At 38.2% G+C, this 17,149-nt stretch overlaps 1 protein-coding gene across 1 annotated transcript; it reads left to right on the top strand.

The window, feature by feature from the left end:
• The first annotated feature begins 609 nt into the window (after window positions 1-609).
• LOC129266171 (uncharacterized) lies at window positions 610-16,805 on the top strand. The gene is made up of 11 exons (XM_064103133.1): window positions 610-823; window positions 1,479-1,639; window positions 2,745-2,853; window positions 5,123-5,341; window positions 5,800-5,954; window positions 6,578-6,813; window positions 7,654-7,718; window positions 9,267-9,527; window positions 9,948-10,095; window positions 13,387-13,529; window positions 15,295-16,805. The coding sequence occupies exons 1-11, from the start codon at window positions 653-655 to the stop codon at window positions 15,583-15,585; spliced, it is 1,959 nt and encodes a 652-aa protein (XP_063959203.1). The 5' UTR covers window positions 610-652; the 3' UTR covers window positions 15,586-16,805.
• Window positions 16,806-17,149: the final 344 nt, after the last annotated feature.

Raw genomic sequence — 17,149 nt, 5'->3', positions numbered from 1 at the left:
TTCACCAATATCTTCCAAAAACTAAAATTACCCAAAATTCTCTACGTTGTAGAGGAATCAAGCAGTGGAATGGTTTAAACAAAGATATCAAACAAAGTAAAACCCTAAATAAGTTTAAAAAACTTTTGAAAGTTGAATTTTTCTCTCAGTATAAAAACTCCTGCCAATAGCACACTGTAGGTCACTATGATTTATAATTATTACTTCTAATTTGGTTGTTTGTTTTATTTATTTCCCCTATATTAGCCCATTGTTTCTTTTTTCTCTCTTTAAAAAAAAATTGTATTTCAATGTTATTTGTTGTTCACTCATTATGCATGTCTTATATTCATTTGTATTTAATTGTATCATGGTGGTGCCCCACCCACAAGTTTTTTAAATGAAAACTTCCAGGGGCTCCCAATCCCATGTTTTTATCTAATTTGTATATACCTGTATTTTTATGATTGATTGATTGAAATAAATTTTGAATTGAATTGAAGAAAAAAAAAGGGTTCATTGTACATACTTTGAACTGAATCGTATACATCAGAGGCAGTTGTTCCATTTGAAATTTGAAATGAAATCAATATAGGATTAATTTCTCTCTCTCTCTTTTACTTTAGAAAAGTCACCCCACCCATGTTTACGAGATTGCACTGGCTCAAAACCAATGCAATGTGAATACACGTTTGTAGTAGAGTGGTATCATACTATGTCTAAGGCATGCTATGACTGCCCGTGCAACCTGACTGATTGTCAGAGGGAACAATGCGTAGCAGCAGACGGTGTCCCAAGGCCCATTATAGTGGCTAACAGATCCCTACCAGGACCTCCGATTGAGGTAGGCAATCTTCTTTTTTAACCAATCTCCTCAAAGTAGTCATATACACATATACATACACACACACACCCTCACCACCTCACACACACACACACATATATGTATATATATATATAAATATATATATATATATATATATATATATATATATATATATAAACGGGTCGTGTGGTCCAGTGGTTAGAGCAATGGACTCATAATCGCAAGGTTGTGAGTTCGAATCCCTACTCTGCCATTGGTAAAAGGCCCGAGAGTAATATCTGTCGTCTATAACGTCAGCCACTATGACTGATTAATCTAGACGTAAAATGATTCCGAGGTAATTGGTTATATACCAGCTTGGCGTTTACCAGCAAAACGCTGTCCTGCCGAGCTCCTATGGGAGAAATATATATATATATATATATATATATAATCGTAGATTTTAAAAGGAGGATAGCTCTCAAAAAATGAAAGGTAAAGTCACACTCTTCGTCAGTACCCATGATGTGACAAAAAAGAGAATTCAAAATCCGTTTCTGAAACAGTCGTGAAAAACACGTCTGTTATATATATATATATATATATATATATATGTGTGTGTGTGTGTGTGTGGGATGGTGTGTGCGGGTGTGTGTGCGTGTATACATGTAAATATATTATTTTACTATTTCAGGTTTGTGATGGAGACGAGGTCATCGTTAACACGGTCAATCATATGGATAATGGGGAGTCAATAACCCTTCACTGGCACGGTCTTTATCAGAAGTCTACCCAGTACATGGACGGTGTTTTCAAGATCAGTCAGTGTCCTATACTACCCGGAAACAAATTTAGGTTCGGAATGGTAGAACGAGAAGTTGTAGAAGTAGTAGTAGTAGTAGTAGTAGTATAGAAGTAGTACTAGTAGTAGTAGTAGTAGTAGTAGTAGTAGTAGTAGAAGTAGTAGTAGTAGTAGAAGTAGTAGTAGTAGTAGTAGTAGTAGTAGAAGTAGTAGTAGTAGTAGTGGTAGTATTAGTAAGATCAGCTAAGAAGAAGAAATAGTAGCAGTAGGCATGATAGTAGCAGAAGTAGTAGTAGTAGTAGTAGTAGTAGTAGTAGTAGTATAGAAGTAGAAGTAGAAATAGAAACAGTAATAATACTATTATTAGTGTATTGGTGGATGGTGTATTAAAGATCGGTCAATGTCACATACTACCCGGAAACAAATTCAGGCTCGGAGGAGTCGAGAGAGGAGTTGTAGAAGGAGAAGTAGTAGTAGCCAGGGGTAGAAGTAGAAGTAGCAGTAGCAACAGTAATAGTTGTAGTAGCAGTAATAGTATAGCAGCAGCAGTAGTAGTAGTAGTAGCAGTAGTAGTAGTAGTAGTAGTAGTAGTATAGTAGAAGTAGCAGCAGCAGCATACAGCAGTAGTAGTTGTAGGCCTATTAGTAGTAGAAGTAGTAGTAGTCGTAATAGTAATCGTAGTAGAAGTAGTAGTAGTAGTAGTAGTAGTAGTAGTAGTAGTAGTAGTAGTAGTAGTAGTAGGAGTAGTAGGAGTAGTAGGAGTAGTAGTAGTACTAGTAGTACTAGTAGTAGTAGTAGTACTAGTAGTAGTAGTAGTAGTAGTAGTAGTAGTAGTAGTAGTAGTAGTAGTAGTAGTAGTAGTAGTAAAGTAGATAGACTGTAAATAAAGGTGAGTCAAACATGTTGGATATTATATCCTGATGATTAACTCTCAAACCTTGATCTAAAAGATAATCCTTTTAAAATCTTATTGTAATAGAAAAAAAATTAAATGTTCAACCTGTTGATATTCACAGCCCATCTGGATTTATCTTAATTCCTTGAAAGTTTAGTTTTTTATTTTTTTTTTTTACCAACTAAGTTAAGCTAGCAAGATGACAAAGAAGCTACAAACTATATACAAATATCTTTACACTTATTTTTTATTCCATATTATAGGTATAATTTCACTGCTGACCACCCTGGGACCCACTTCTGGCACGCTCACACTGGCATGCATAGGGCAGACGGACTTTTCGGCCCACTTATTATCAGGCAATCGAAGCAGGTCAGTTGCAATGTCAGTCATGACTGACCCGTAACGAAAGTCTGGTCAAACGATTTGTTATCAAATTATCACTTTCACATCTTATCACTATGTTTGTCGTTTATTGTTGGTCAATTCGAAAGCTGGCTGGCCAGCTACTCATAAACTACTTTAAAAGCGTCGACCTCAATTCACCCTGTGATGCTGTGGAAAAAATATATATAAAGAACTAGAAAGAATGGATTGCAACAACCTATTTGGGGCTACCCGTAGATGGATCTGTCTATTCTAAGAGATTTGAATAATATCCGTTTACAGAAGAGAATTGATCATAATCAAATTCAGAATCTTCATTCTTTCTTAGAAACACATAAAACAGACACCGGTTCATCTAAAATCTGATATTTCAAAGATTGATGGACATCCCAGGACCAAAATCCAGTTGAAACCAATTAGGGCAAAACCAATTGAAACCAGTTGGCCAACTGGTTTCAATAGGGAAATTGGAACAACTGGAACCAATTGAAACCAGTTGCCAACTGGTTCCAGTTAAAACCAATTGGGCAACTGGAACCAGTTGGCAATTGGTTTCAATTGGTTCCAGTTGAAACCAATAAAGCAACCAGTTGGTAACTGGTTTCAATTGGTTCCAGTTGTTCCAATTTCCCTATTAAAACCAGTTGAATCCAATTGGAGGTAACTGGTTTCAATTGGTTCCAGTTGAAACCAATTGGAGGCAACTGGTTTCAACTGGAACCAGTTGAAACCAATTGGTTTCCAACTGGATCCAATTGGAACTTCCAGTTGGAATGACCTAATTAGTTACAAATTAATTAGATTTTGCACTAACTACTGCTCATGCCAACAAAGAAGCAGTGCTATATGTCTATAATACCAATGTAAAGGGCATTGATAAATAGACTTTCATAATGTATATATATTTACATGAAAGATCTTCAAATATATGTATTTGTATTTGATGTAATTTGGTAACAGTTAGTGGTGTACTAATTATCTTATAATCTGTTTTAATTATAATCTATAAAATTTATGAACATCGTTTTCACTCCTAAGCATTCTAAACACTTATCTGAAACAAGTATGGTACTTGAAATAGAAAAGAATTAAATAGATACATTTTAAATGATGATGAATCACATAAAACATGAATCTGTGCACACTGGCAGATAATATGCAAATTAACTGGTTTCAATTGGAACCAGTTGGGTAATTGGAAAATTTCCAATTGGAAACCAATTGGAAGTCATTTCCAGTTACCCAACTGGATCCAGTTAGGATTTCCAGTTACCCAACTGGTTCCAGTTAGGATTTCCAGTTACCCAACTGGTTCCAGTTAGAAATCATTTCCAGTTGGAAGTCATTTCCAGTTACCCAACTGGTTCCAGTTAGGATTTCCAGTTACCCAACTGGTTCCAGTTAGAAATCATTTCCAGTTGAAGGTCATTTCCAGTTACCCAACTGGTTCCAGTTAGGATTTCCAGTTACCCAACTGGTTCCAGTTAGAAATCATTTCCAGTTGGAAGTCATTTCCAGTTACCCAACTGGTTCCAGTTAGGATTTCCAGTTGCCCAACGGGTTCCAGTTAGGATTTCCAGTTGCCCAACTGGTTTCAATTGGTTTCAACTGGAAATTGCTATATTCCAGTTAAAACCAATTGAAACCAGTTGAAACCAATTGAAACCAATTGAAACCAATTGAAACCAGTTGGAAATCCAACTGGTTTCAATTGGATTTTGGTCCTGGGATATTATGTACTTCATCTTTGACATAAAATTTGAACCTTGCAATTTTGCTGTGTTCTGTTTTTATCATCATTCCTCAAAATATTACTAGTACTGATGATACCTGACTGTTTAAGGACCTGACAATAATCTTATCGTTTTCGTAAAAGAAATTTTTAATACCTTCTGAATATAGGTATAAATTAAAACCATTTCCTGGCAAGCCTACGTCCATGTAAGGAAGAACTGTGTCACAAACTATGTTCACACGGCGTTCACATGTTGGACTTTGTCAAGGTGTGATCCCACTTATAAATGGTCAAATTGAAAAGTGCGAAGATAATTTCACACTTTCGAAACGTCAACAGTGTGGGTGTTCACACCGTGGACTATGCGAACATGTGATTCCCACCAAGATGCTCATATGTAACAGTGTGAACATGCTTTTATATCGTGCCCCACACTGAGATCACACTTTTCAGAGTATGTTAGAGTGTGCGCAATTAATTTCCAATGTCAACCTGAAAACTTTTCCTTTAATTTTACAGGACGATCCGCATAATCTTCTGTACGACCATGACTTACCCGAACACACAGTCTTCCTAACTGATTGGACGCACCAAGCTATATCGGCGGCCTATCTCAGCGACCACTTCAGGGGTGTTGATGAAGGCCCAGTGTCCATACTTATCAACGGCATGGGTGCGTCTGCAGTGTATGGTCCGACATCGTCGACCACGCCGAGGGTGATCTACGAAGTCCAACAGGTATAAGTTTGACAGGGGCATGGCATTAAGCGATTGCGGAATTTATGGACAAATTTCCCTTTTAATGAATAGGGTGGAATGTATTTAAGATGACTAACTTAACCCCGACTTTGGCCCTTTGGCTGCAGTTGATAAAAAAATCTCACTTACGGGATAGCCGTCCCTCCATGTTCAACGAGTTGTTTGAATGCCTGCAGCTTCCTTTTAAGTTTCATATGAATATTGATGATCTTAAAGATCATATAAGGAATACTGTTCTAATTGTCGATTTTGTCATTAAAGAAAAAAAAAACATTCACCGGATGTCTTAGAGAACATTTGATTACTGGGCATTATTTTGCTATTTTCTTTTGCATAGAGTGCCGAACCTCTTTTTCAAAAGTGGCATTTAAAAGTTACTTATCAAGTACCTTTTAAGTCTTAAGTGTAAGGTACCCTTTTCATTCTTTATCCAACAGGGTAAACGGTACCGCTTCCGGGTGATCAGTAGTGCCATCGCCAATATTCCTATGAAGGTATCAGTTGATGGTCATAACATCACTCTCATCTCGACCGATGGAGATGACTTTGAGCCTTTGGAGGTTGACGCTTTCTTCCTCTTCGGCGGGGAAAGGTAATGGACAAAACTAGTTTGATGGTATCATCGTATCCTTTTATGAAACTGAGAGGAATAATTCTCGTCCGAAGTGTCAGATATGCGTAATTGGCTGACGGGCATTATGTAAAACCATAGAATTCTCAAAGTGAATTGAACAGAAAATTAATTTCAGGATAGACTTATGAAATGTGTATCCTGCGACACGGAATGAGATGTGTTCCTTAAATTAGAATACTTAAGGGCTGCTGAACAGAATGTCAGCAGGTCAGGGCGCGGGAGCAAATTATGAAAGGTTTATTGATTCTCATTGACTATAATTTGCTCTCAGCCAGTTAGATCGAATGATTGCGTTAGCTTATCAGAGTAATCAGTAAAAATCACTTTATTTGATTGAATGCACCACCTCGTGTTGTCCATTATCTACTTTCAGAATGTGCTCCTGGTGGCAGTTGAATGTGATGAAAATAGTTTGCATTTCTGCCCCACCAGATTTACATATTGTCAGATGAAACAACTTTTCTTGCTGTGGGGTAAGTCATTCTAAACTTATGGAGTACGACAAATGATAGACTGATTAAATTCGGGTCAAATCTCTTCTAAGTTCCGGAAGTTGACAACCATCTCCTTCAACCATACAGGTACGACTTCATCCTGGACGCATCTCAAAATGTCAGCAACTACTGGCTCAAGGTCCAAGGTTACAAGCAAGGAACGGGTCTACGTGAGCTGGCAATCATCAGGTACCGAGGTGCACCGGAAGAAGTACCGACCGCTGACCCTTTGGTTGACAGAGAAGGAAAGGTCTACCAAGACTTGGGCAGAAATTATAACGAACCTGATGCGGTGCATACTGTCAATGAATTGAGATCTCTGCGTAAGTCAACTCCTTAGGAGTGTTTCATGGAAGGTCTTGTCGGATGCTTTGTCCGAAAAATCATGTTAATCCGACAGTTATCATATAGGAACAATCCTTCTCAGCTAATACAAATCAAGAAAGATCTTACAACTTGCCAGATGAAAATGTTGATGAAATCCTGCCCTGTCAGTGGAGTGTCTCATAAAACAAATAGTCATTGGTATTCATTGACAATTGTTATAAGCTACTAAAATCCTGGTACCTGATTGGTTGTGAGCAAATCAGTCAGTGAAAATCACTGATTTATTGAAATTTCCTTTGTGGATTGTTCACCAATCTAAAGAGTCCATCGCTCAAATGCATTATTAGTAAAAAAATATATAGTGCAGAACCATATATCCATCAACTGCTGGCTCTGCGTAAAAGAAGCAGACATCAAGAGCTGTTTTGGTCTCGAGATGGAAGTTTCAAACAAAACCCAGAGTATGTCCGATTTCAAGACATTGCAAAGGATACCAAGAGCCTATACCTTACGCACTGATGGTTAGTAAATAGTTGGATATTGTAGTATTAAAGCAAGGTATACATCTGAAGTTGTATAGGACCGTATAATAAAGCAACAAGGAACAGACAACCCAATACAATATCCAATAATTATCATGATAATCAAAGTTGGTGATAGAATGTGGGCATCGATGAAAGGGGACTATATGCGGCCTATAGCTAAACTAGACCTCCAAACTGCCAAAAGAACATGTGTACTTCACGAAGCTTCGGTTTACAAACAATGATTGTGGTCTAATGAAATAAGATTTACATACTCATATGCAATCATCATCTTTTTTTTTTCTTTCGCAGACGCCCATACACAATCATCAAATAATAACATGCGAAGGGTCTATCTGCCATTTGACCTAAATGCGGTAAGATTTCTGTTGCTATTCTTTTTGCCCCCAACATAACCCCCCCTCTCTCTTTCTCTTACCTCATCTTTTTTTCTATATCAGGTAAATTTGTTGCTAGTCATATTAAAAAAATAAGCATAAAATCCATAGTCAATGATCAATTAATCATTGGGCTTACTCTATAAGATCGGATCGTAAGTAATAACAATGGTAGACAAAATCTATGAAGCTCTTTATATAGAAGTTTCAAAGAGCTGTTAGCAAATAAAATGAAAGAAATTAGAATACACAAGATAACAAGGGAAAAGAACAAGAAAGAATGCGAACGTGAAAATAGTATTATGTAAATTAATTGGACATACAAATTTATAGAGATAATCGGAAAATATGAAAGTTAAATACAAGGGGCCGATATGTGAGTAAATTAAAAATGAATTTTGATAATTGAGAAAGTATGAAATGTTTTATTTGTTTTGTACGCAGTTTTTAACTTCAGATGATCTCTCTGTGTCTGACTTTTTATTTCCTCTATTTCCATTGATTTTAGGGGTCTAAGGGATAAGAAAAGGAAGAAGTTCCAGAAAGAAGAGAGCTATTTTGAAGCTTTCATAATCTGTTTATTTTTGTTATATATATACATTTTTACTGGTTTCAGTTTTCACTCTGCTTTACGCGACACGCTCCAAATGGTGGGCTGTAACGGAGGTGGTATGTTTCACGAACAAGATCATTACGGTATGTGTCTTGTTTTAGGCCGGCCTCTGTATGTAATAAAATTGTTTTCCGATTTTCCGCAACTTTTGGTGGCAGCGGTGGGATAAAAACCCACGGAAATGAACTGCCCCCCCCCCCCCGGTAATCCATGCCCATTTTGGTCACCCTTCTTCCCTAGCATCTCAGCTTCTTAATTAGCTATCCTCCACACTATGAACAAACTCCTTTCTTCAACTTGTGGGTGCGCAACTTCTGATGGACCATATCCTCATCTCTAGGACGCCGGGCCATACACTCCTAAAAAATTTAGAACCTTTCTTTGTCCTGTAAATGGATCCTTTTAAGGTTCTTCAGAGGGAAGCAGAAAAGGGTTCTAACAGTCCTGTAGAGGTTATAGGAACCATTTATGTTTCTTTATATATAACGTTTGGGGTTCTTGATGTTGTGAGGAATTCAACCAATTTTGCGTATGGTTCTTTAATTTTATACAATATATGGGGTTCTTAGCACTATCGATAACCCCATGGGTTGTATATAAAACATTTAAGGTTTCATTGTAGAACCGCAAGTAGTTCTAAAGGAGTGCATAGAACCCTTTTCTGCCTTTCTAAAGAAACTTTTAAAAAGTGTTTGGTCCAAAGGACTGTTTAAACCCCTTTTCTGATTCTTTGTTGAACCTTAAAAGGTTCCAATTGCGGGATAAAGAAAGGCTCCAGTCAGCACCTTTTTTCATGAATGTAAACTTATGGCGCATTGGCGGCTCGGATCCCGAAGTAAGCCCTTGTCAACATAAATGAGGAGATGAGAAACGTTCTAAGTGCCATCTTTCTATCTCCTACTTTTACCCTTCAGGTCAATAACCCGATGTTTAACGACCCAGACCTGTATCCTATTGGTCCAAGCGGACCGGGCTGGGGCGACTTCCACGTACCTCAGATAAACAGCCGGACATTCAAATTCACCGACTTCCCTCTCCTCTCTCAATTCGACGATCAACTCGCTGCAGCCGGGGCCTATGATGACGTTTTGTGTGAAGTGGAACAAGCCGGCTTTGAATCATGTGATACTGAGTTCTGCGCATGTACACAGTACATAGATGTTGATTTAGGACAGGTAACACAATTCTACAAAACATAATACGTTTGGGGAACCTACTTGTCCTTAAGAGACGCATTTCTATGTAAAGACAATTTGAGATCACTTTTTAAGAGTGCTAATGCAAGATTTTAGTTCATCAGTAGAACAGCAGTAGAACCTTCTGGCTTATGTTTTAGTAAATCTAAACTGAATAAGAGTTGGAAGGTGGTACGGAGGAGGTCACGACCAGAAAATACCTGCCGGAAGAATAGTAGCCCAACAGAGTATAGGAGCCGCCAATAGTGTAAGAAGGATGGGGTTAAGGATGAAGAATGCACTTAATCAGAATAGCTCGGGGGACACATCCAATCCCATTTAAGAACCCCGGAGTCAAAGCTTTGGATTTGCTGATGGGAATAAGGGAATAATAATTATCTCATTTATATTTTGTTCTAGACGTTAGAGCTCGTTCTCATCGATGAGGGATTATCTCCGTATAAGGTGGAACATCCGTTCCATCTTCATGGTCACCCTTTCCGCATCCTCGCTCAGGGTACTTCAGTCAACGGAACAACAAAGGAGGATGTCATTCAGCTAGACAAAAGTAAGAATTACGCTAAAGACAGGGGCGGTTCCAGGGGTAATATTCTGGAACACTGTTATAACTTTTATCATAAATAATTTTGTCATTTCTCTTCGAAATGTGACACCGCTATGATTGTCACAAACCGGTATTCTGAACATCTATCATCTTTTCCCTGTCATATCTCTCTCAGTTCCCACCAACGAACGTAAAGGGCAGCAACACACGTGTGTTGCTGCCCTCTACGTTCGTTGGTTCCCACCCATCTTTTCGGAAGCAAACCAATCAAAATCATCGTTAGTTCCCAGTGGGAGCCCTTCTAACCCATAGGAAGGCACCGTGGCAGTAATGACAGTAATGACAGTAATATTTATTCTCAGATCACCCCAACGGGTATTGGAGAACATAACAACATTTGAAACATATTTACATTTGAATTTTAAACATATTTACAAAAAATATATATGAACAAAAAATACAAACAAGAAACCCACATATTTCACTGAAATATTATGATAAAATAATAAGATATAAATAAATTATTTCTTGAATTACTAAATTTTAGAACTAACAGAAAAAAAAGTAATACATGATGCGTACAAAGGCACCAGCAGCAAACTAAATACAAAAATTAAACAGTTTATCAAATAATACATATGTGATATCTATATCTATATAGTAATCAAGATAAATTATTAAAAGACAAATAAAACGAAATAAATGAATACTTCTATTCTTTGATTACTCTATCAGAAGCGAAGCATAATTATTTTACAAAATTTAGCCAGATTTAGAAGTGTGTTTAATTTAGCTGTGTTGAATAATTTTTCCATTTTGTAAGTGTTAGGCCTCTTTGCGAAGTAATTGTCTAAATATAATTTTCTCTCTGCTGAAAAAGCCGGACAAACAAACAAATAATGGTATCCATCGCCTACAATTTGTGATTGACACAGATTGCAAATTCTATTATTTCTTTCAACATTTTCATACCTCCCTGTAACTATTGGTAGACGATGGTTTTCACAGCGGAATTTAGAAAAGCATATACGATATTTTTAAGAAAAACAATCATGTATTTTTCTAATTCAAGAGACTTTTTATAGATCCGATAATTAATACATTGAGGATTATCATACATTTTCGAGTACCAATTTTGAAAGAGGCAATCTTTTAAACGTTGATCAATTGTACGTTTGATCCAAGTTCTGTTTGTGGTTTCACATGTATACCATAAATCAGACATTCCTAGCATATCGATAGTAGTTTTAATTTTTTTAATCCATGAAGATTTATATACGTTCTCATTATACAAAACCTTCAAAATTCTATATATCATTCCCGATAATTTGTTTTCCTCAGCATGTTCTAAACTACACCAGAAATTAATCATTCTATTAGAGATATATTTTTCAAGACTGTATCTACCTAGTTCGCCTAACACCATACAATTAGCTGTTGATTTTTTCAACTTTAAAATTTGCTTACAAAACTTCATGTGAAATATACCAAGATCTCGTATAACCTGGGCGTATACCCAATTGCTGGCATCGCGTAACTACGTGTATATTGAATTATTGATGCGCTTAATTACAAAGAGAGACAGGGAGTTGTGAAGGATTTTAGAGGAGAAATTAGTAGAAAAAGAAGGAAAACAGAGTAAAACAGGAGGAATTAATATGTAGGGCCTAACTAAATGTAGCATGAACAAATAATATTGAAAATTGCCATGGATGATGAGTGAAACTAATGCCACAATCTAATCGAAATAATATCATTATATGCTTGACATTCAGCCGGCAGGTTATCGGGATATTTGGTACTAAAAGATATAAGATATGACAAATAAAAAGGGGGGGGGGGGGCATATTTCCCAGAAGAAAAATTTGACAAGCAATAAAAAAAGTCTTCACTCTCAAGATGGGGGGCACACTGTCTTGTGTTTTAAATGCATTTGTACATTACAGATTTTGATTGTGCCTCTCAAAGGGGGGGGGGGGGGCACGGGCCGGCTGTGAACTCCCCCCCCCCCCCTGCCCCCTGGATCCGTCTTTGGCTAAAGCTAGATTGCATTCATTATAGACACGATTAGATGCAAAAAGTTTGGTGTTGAAACAACACTGACCTTTTAGCATCATCCACCGATCGGTGTTTTAACAGCAGTGCAGTAACTTTAATAGCTTTTAAAATACACCATGGAACACCAAATAATAATATTAATAACAATAATAGTCAATTTTTACATAGCGCTTTTCCCAGAATGGCTCAAAGCGCGTTACAGCATATTATTAAATAGTACGGTGGCGATATAAGTACACGCATTTACTGTCCTGTTAGATTTTCCCGCCACGGGCTGTAAGAAGAAGTTATAGGCCTATGCGCCGGCGCAGCATTAAAAACATACAGTATAAATCAAGGGATCATACGGTATGTATATAGAGATCGAAAATTATTATACAACAATTACTACGTACTACTACTACTACTCACTAGCGTACCTAAGGGGAGGCAGGAGGGGCAGACTGCCCCCCCCCCCTGACGAGTCACAACCCATGCAGGGGACGTACCCCTGCCCCCCTGACGAGTCACAACTGATAATTTGTAATGTAGAAATGCAATGAAAACAGACCTCTTTTTTTTTTTTTTTTTTTTTTTTTTTTGCTTGCCAATTTTTTTTCGGTACGAAATCCTTTATTTGTGGTTGAAGACCTTTCTTTTTGGTCAATTTTTTTCGCGGACGAAATATCCTCAAAAGAATTTGCCCCCCCTCTGGAAAATCCTAGGTACGCCGCTGCTACTACTTCTACTACTACTACTACAGTAACTACTACTACTACTACTATTACTAACTACTACTACTACCACTACTACTACTACCAATGATAATAATTATAATAACAATAATAGTGAAAATAAATAAATAATAACAATAATAATCAGGGGCGGATCCAGCTTTTTATAAAGGGGGGGTTGAGATGGTATGCGAGGGAGCGTAGCGACCGAGTCTAAGCGAGCGGAGCGAGCGAGGGGGGAGGGTGTGGGAGGGGGGTGTCCCCTCTCCCACAGTAGGGAAAATTTTTGAAAAATAAATACATAGAAATAGAATAAAATAAAATTACAAGTTTAAAAAAAAAGATAAGATTTTAAAAAATGGTCCCCGGATTTTTTTTTTTGGGGGGTTGCAACCCCTCCAACCCCCCCTCTAGATCCGCTTCTGATAATAATAAGGAAAAATCAATCGTCGTCATCCCAATCGATACATTTCTTGTCATTACATTTGACGAATGATCGCCCTTTCCTTTCCTTTCATTATAGATGGTGGAATTGTTCGAAACTACGACCACGCCCCTGGAAAGGACACCGTGGTCATACCAAGCGGTGGATACACCGTCATCGACTTCGTTGCCGACAATCCTGGCTGGTGGATCCTTCATTGCCATATGGAGTATCATTTCGAGGTATATAGGGATTTTAACGATGATGATGATATGATGATAATAATAATATTAATAATAAATAATGATAACAACAGTATTAATTACAATGTATTAATATTGTTTACCTTGACAGCCAATCACAGCTCGCCGTTTAGTTATCATTGTCTCCCTCGGTTCTATCATATACTAGTATTGTTTCGCTCCATCGTTCTAGTCATTCATTCAAATTTACTCTGACGAGTGCATGTCGAAAAGGTTCAATATGGCCGTTTTAAAGGCTATTTTACCAGTGTTTCACTAGCGTACCTACGGGGGGGGGGGGGGCAGAGGGGGCAGTCTGCCCCCCCCCTGACGAGCCACAACCCATGCAAAGGACGTATCCCTGCCCCCCCCCCCCCTGACGAGCTTGAAGACCTTTATTGCCCCCCCCCCCCCCCCTGACGAGCTTGAAGACCCTTTTTTTTTTTTTTTTTTTTTTTTATTTGCTTGTCAAATTTTTTTCTGGTACGAAATCCTTCATTTGTGATTAAAGACCTTTTTTTTTTTTTTTTTTGCTTGTCAAATTTTTTGGCGGACGGTTTTGCCCCCCCCCCCCCCCTGTGAAAAATCCCAGGTACGCCATGCACTGCAGTGTTTCCAATAATAATAGGCCCTATTCTTTTTTACACAGGGAGGCCGCATTAGCTCTTATGAACTGCTTTCCCAGCTGGCCATGCATAACATGGTGTCATTACAACGTCGACCGCCTGATGAGAAGAAAGATGTTCCCATTTTAGTCTCGCCTGCATAGCAGAGCGAGACTATATAGGCGCCGCTTTTCCGACGGCGGCGGTGACGGCGTCAACATCAAATCTTAACCTAAGGTTAAGTTTTTGAAATGGCATCATACCTCAGAAAGTATATGGTTCATGAAACTTGGATATAAGGGTAATCGAGTATTACTGAACATCCTGCCCGAGTTTCAGGTCACATGACCAAGGTCAAAGGTCATTTAGGGTCAATGAAATGTGGGAATGTTGGGGGTACTAGTTTCATTGCTATCATAACTTTTAATTTTACGGAGCTAGTTCATAAAACTTGGACATATTACAGTAATTTTTCACTAAACATCCTGTGCAAATTTCAGGTCACATGACAAAGGTCAAATGTCATTTAGGGTCAATGAACTTTGGCCATAATGGAGTTTTTGTTGAATTTTTACCACCGTAACTTTGAAAGTTTATGGATCTAGTTCATAAAACTTAGACGTAAGAGCAATTAAGTATCCCTGAACATCCTATGCCATTTTCAGGTCACATGACCAAGATCAAAGGTAAATGAACTTTGGCCGTGTTTGGGGTATTTGTTGAATTGGCATCAAAACTTTATGGATCTACAGATGTAGTTCATGAAACATAGACATAAGGGTTATCAAGTATGTTTTGCGCACGTCATAGGTCACATGATTATGGTCATAGACATCTATTAGGAAATGTTGGGTCAATGGACAGTGTTTCTTTATCATATGAGTGGGGTTTTTTGTGTGAATAATCATTCAATAGCTGTTTTCAAAGTTAGCACTGCTTCTATCTTGTATCGCGTACTGCAGGCCAGACTGCCAGAGGCATTCCACTTGTTAACATTTAGGTCACTTTAATTATTGAGAAGCATGGGATGATAATGAAACAACTTCAGCGTTGATCATATCGAAACATTATTGCATGCACTAGGTGCATGTCGGGCTTCTCAGCTCATATTTTTTTTTTACAAATCTTTACAAAGCGAATTCCTTTTTTTTTACTGCCAGGATGGAATGGGGATCTTAATTCGCGTCGGGAACCAATCCGACCTTCCTCCTGTTCCAGAAGGATTCCCGATGTGTGGTGACTACCCTCCAACACAGTATCCTTCCATCGAGTCAGACCCTGTACCTAGTCAAGTCAGTATGACCATGACCGTTACCGAAGTCATCCTCGTTGCCGTAATCGCTAGTCTTGTACTCCTCATCATAGTTCTCATCGTCGTCATCGTGGTCCGTGAGCGTTCAAGGAACGATGGTAAAGGACGCCCTCAGGCGATACCAATAAATGAACGATGATGAACTGACCGTATAATTGCTTATTTTTACATTTGAAGTATTAGGGAAATGAGTATTACTGAATGAGAACTAAGGTACGGTGTATGAGGTTCCAATCATTGCTGACGTCGTCGTCATTGTAATCAAGCGTAATTTCATTACCGTCATAACTATTTTTACTCTATACAAGAACAATATATATGTGTGTATGGATGTTTAAACAGAAATATGGCGCAATAAACAGTGGAAAATATACATAGACAGATATATAGATAATTAGATAGATAGATAGATAGATAAATATATAGATATATATAATGTAGATAGGTCTTAAATGGATTGTAGGGCATTACCAAATATTTAAAGTCGATGTATTTATGTAGCCTTGGAACGTTGGTGGCACCGAGGCCAGGCAGGGAAAGGACCACCTATGATTTTTTTTTAGTATTGAAACATTTGAGGTGTAAAAATAAGACAGAAGGACGAAGACTATACGAAGGAGGGGTCCCGACTATCGATCGGTTAATGCCCTCTTTCAGACTATCGCCGTTCCCGTCCCGTTTATTGATACCCGAGGGACCCAGAAGGAAAAACCAGTCAGACCAGTATTTTTTTTACTGGTTTCCAGTATATTTTTACTGGTTTCCAGTATGATTTTACTGGGCCAGGTGATTTTTAACTGGACCATGAAAATTAACTGGAAACCAGTTCCATGCAGTTCAGGCAAAGTAGTAATACCAGTTAAATTGTTTTTCATCAAACTGGTGTATGCTGGACCAGTTTCAAAATTCCAGTTAAAAATCAACTGGAGTTAAAAATTAACTGGAGACCAGTAATTCAAGACCAATTTAATTTTCAACTAGTCCAGTATAATTTTAACTGGACCAGTACGACCAGTTAGACCAGTAAACCGGTGTTCCAATTTCCAGAGTTACCAGTTAAAATTCTACTGTTCGAACTGGTCCAGTTGAACTGGTTCTTCCTTCTGGGGAGTTTTCACAACCACTACACAGATGCTGTCTAGAACGCTGAGAATCTATTGTCAAAAGCCTTTCATGACAGAGCAGCGTTTGTTGAAAATCGGGGAATCAAAACAGCAGTGTCGCCCTGTGGGCCGTTTCATAAAGCTGTTCGTAAGTTAAGAGCGACTTTAAGAACGACTGGTGAACCTTTCGTACGCGCTTAACATCGCCAATGAATATTCCATTTACCACAAGAAAGGATTACCAGTCGTTCTTAAAGTCGCTCTTAACTTACGAACAGCTTTACAGGGGCGGATCCAGCTTTTTATAAAGGGGGGGGTTGGGGTGGTATGCGAGGGAGCGTAGCGACCGAGTCCAAGCGAGCGGAGCGAGCGAGGGGGGAGGGTGTGGGAGGGGGGTGTCCCCCCTCCCACAGTAGGGAAATTTTTTGAAAATCTGTGTGTGAAAATGGCGTTTTCTAAAATTACAAGTTTAAAAAAAAAGATAAGATTTTAAAAAATGGTCCCCGGATTTTTTTTTTGGGGGGTTGCAACCCCCCTCTAGATCCGCTTCTGGCTTTATGAAACACCCACCTGGTGGGTGTTTCATAAAGCTGTTCGTAA

Source organism: Lytechinus pictus, chromosome 8, assembly GCF_037042905.1.
Source record: "Lytechinus pictus isolate F3 Inbred chromosome 8, Lp3.0, whole genome shotgun sequence".
Lineage (NCBI taxonomy): Eukaryota > Metazoa > Echinodermata > Echinoidea > Temnopleuroida > Toxopneustidae > Lytechinus > Lytechinus pictus.
Note: the sequence above shows the minus strand (reverse complement) of the source record. Positions and strands in the feature narration are given on the sequence as shown.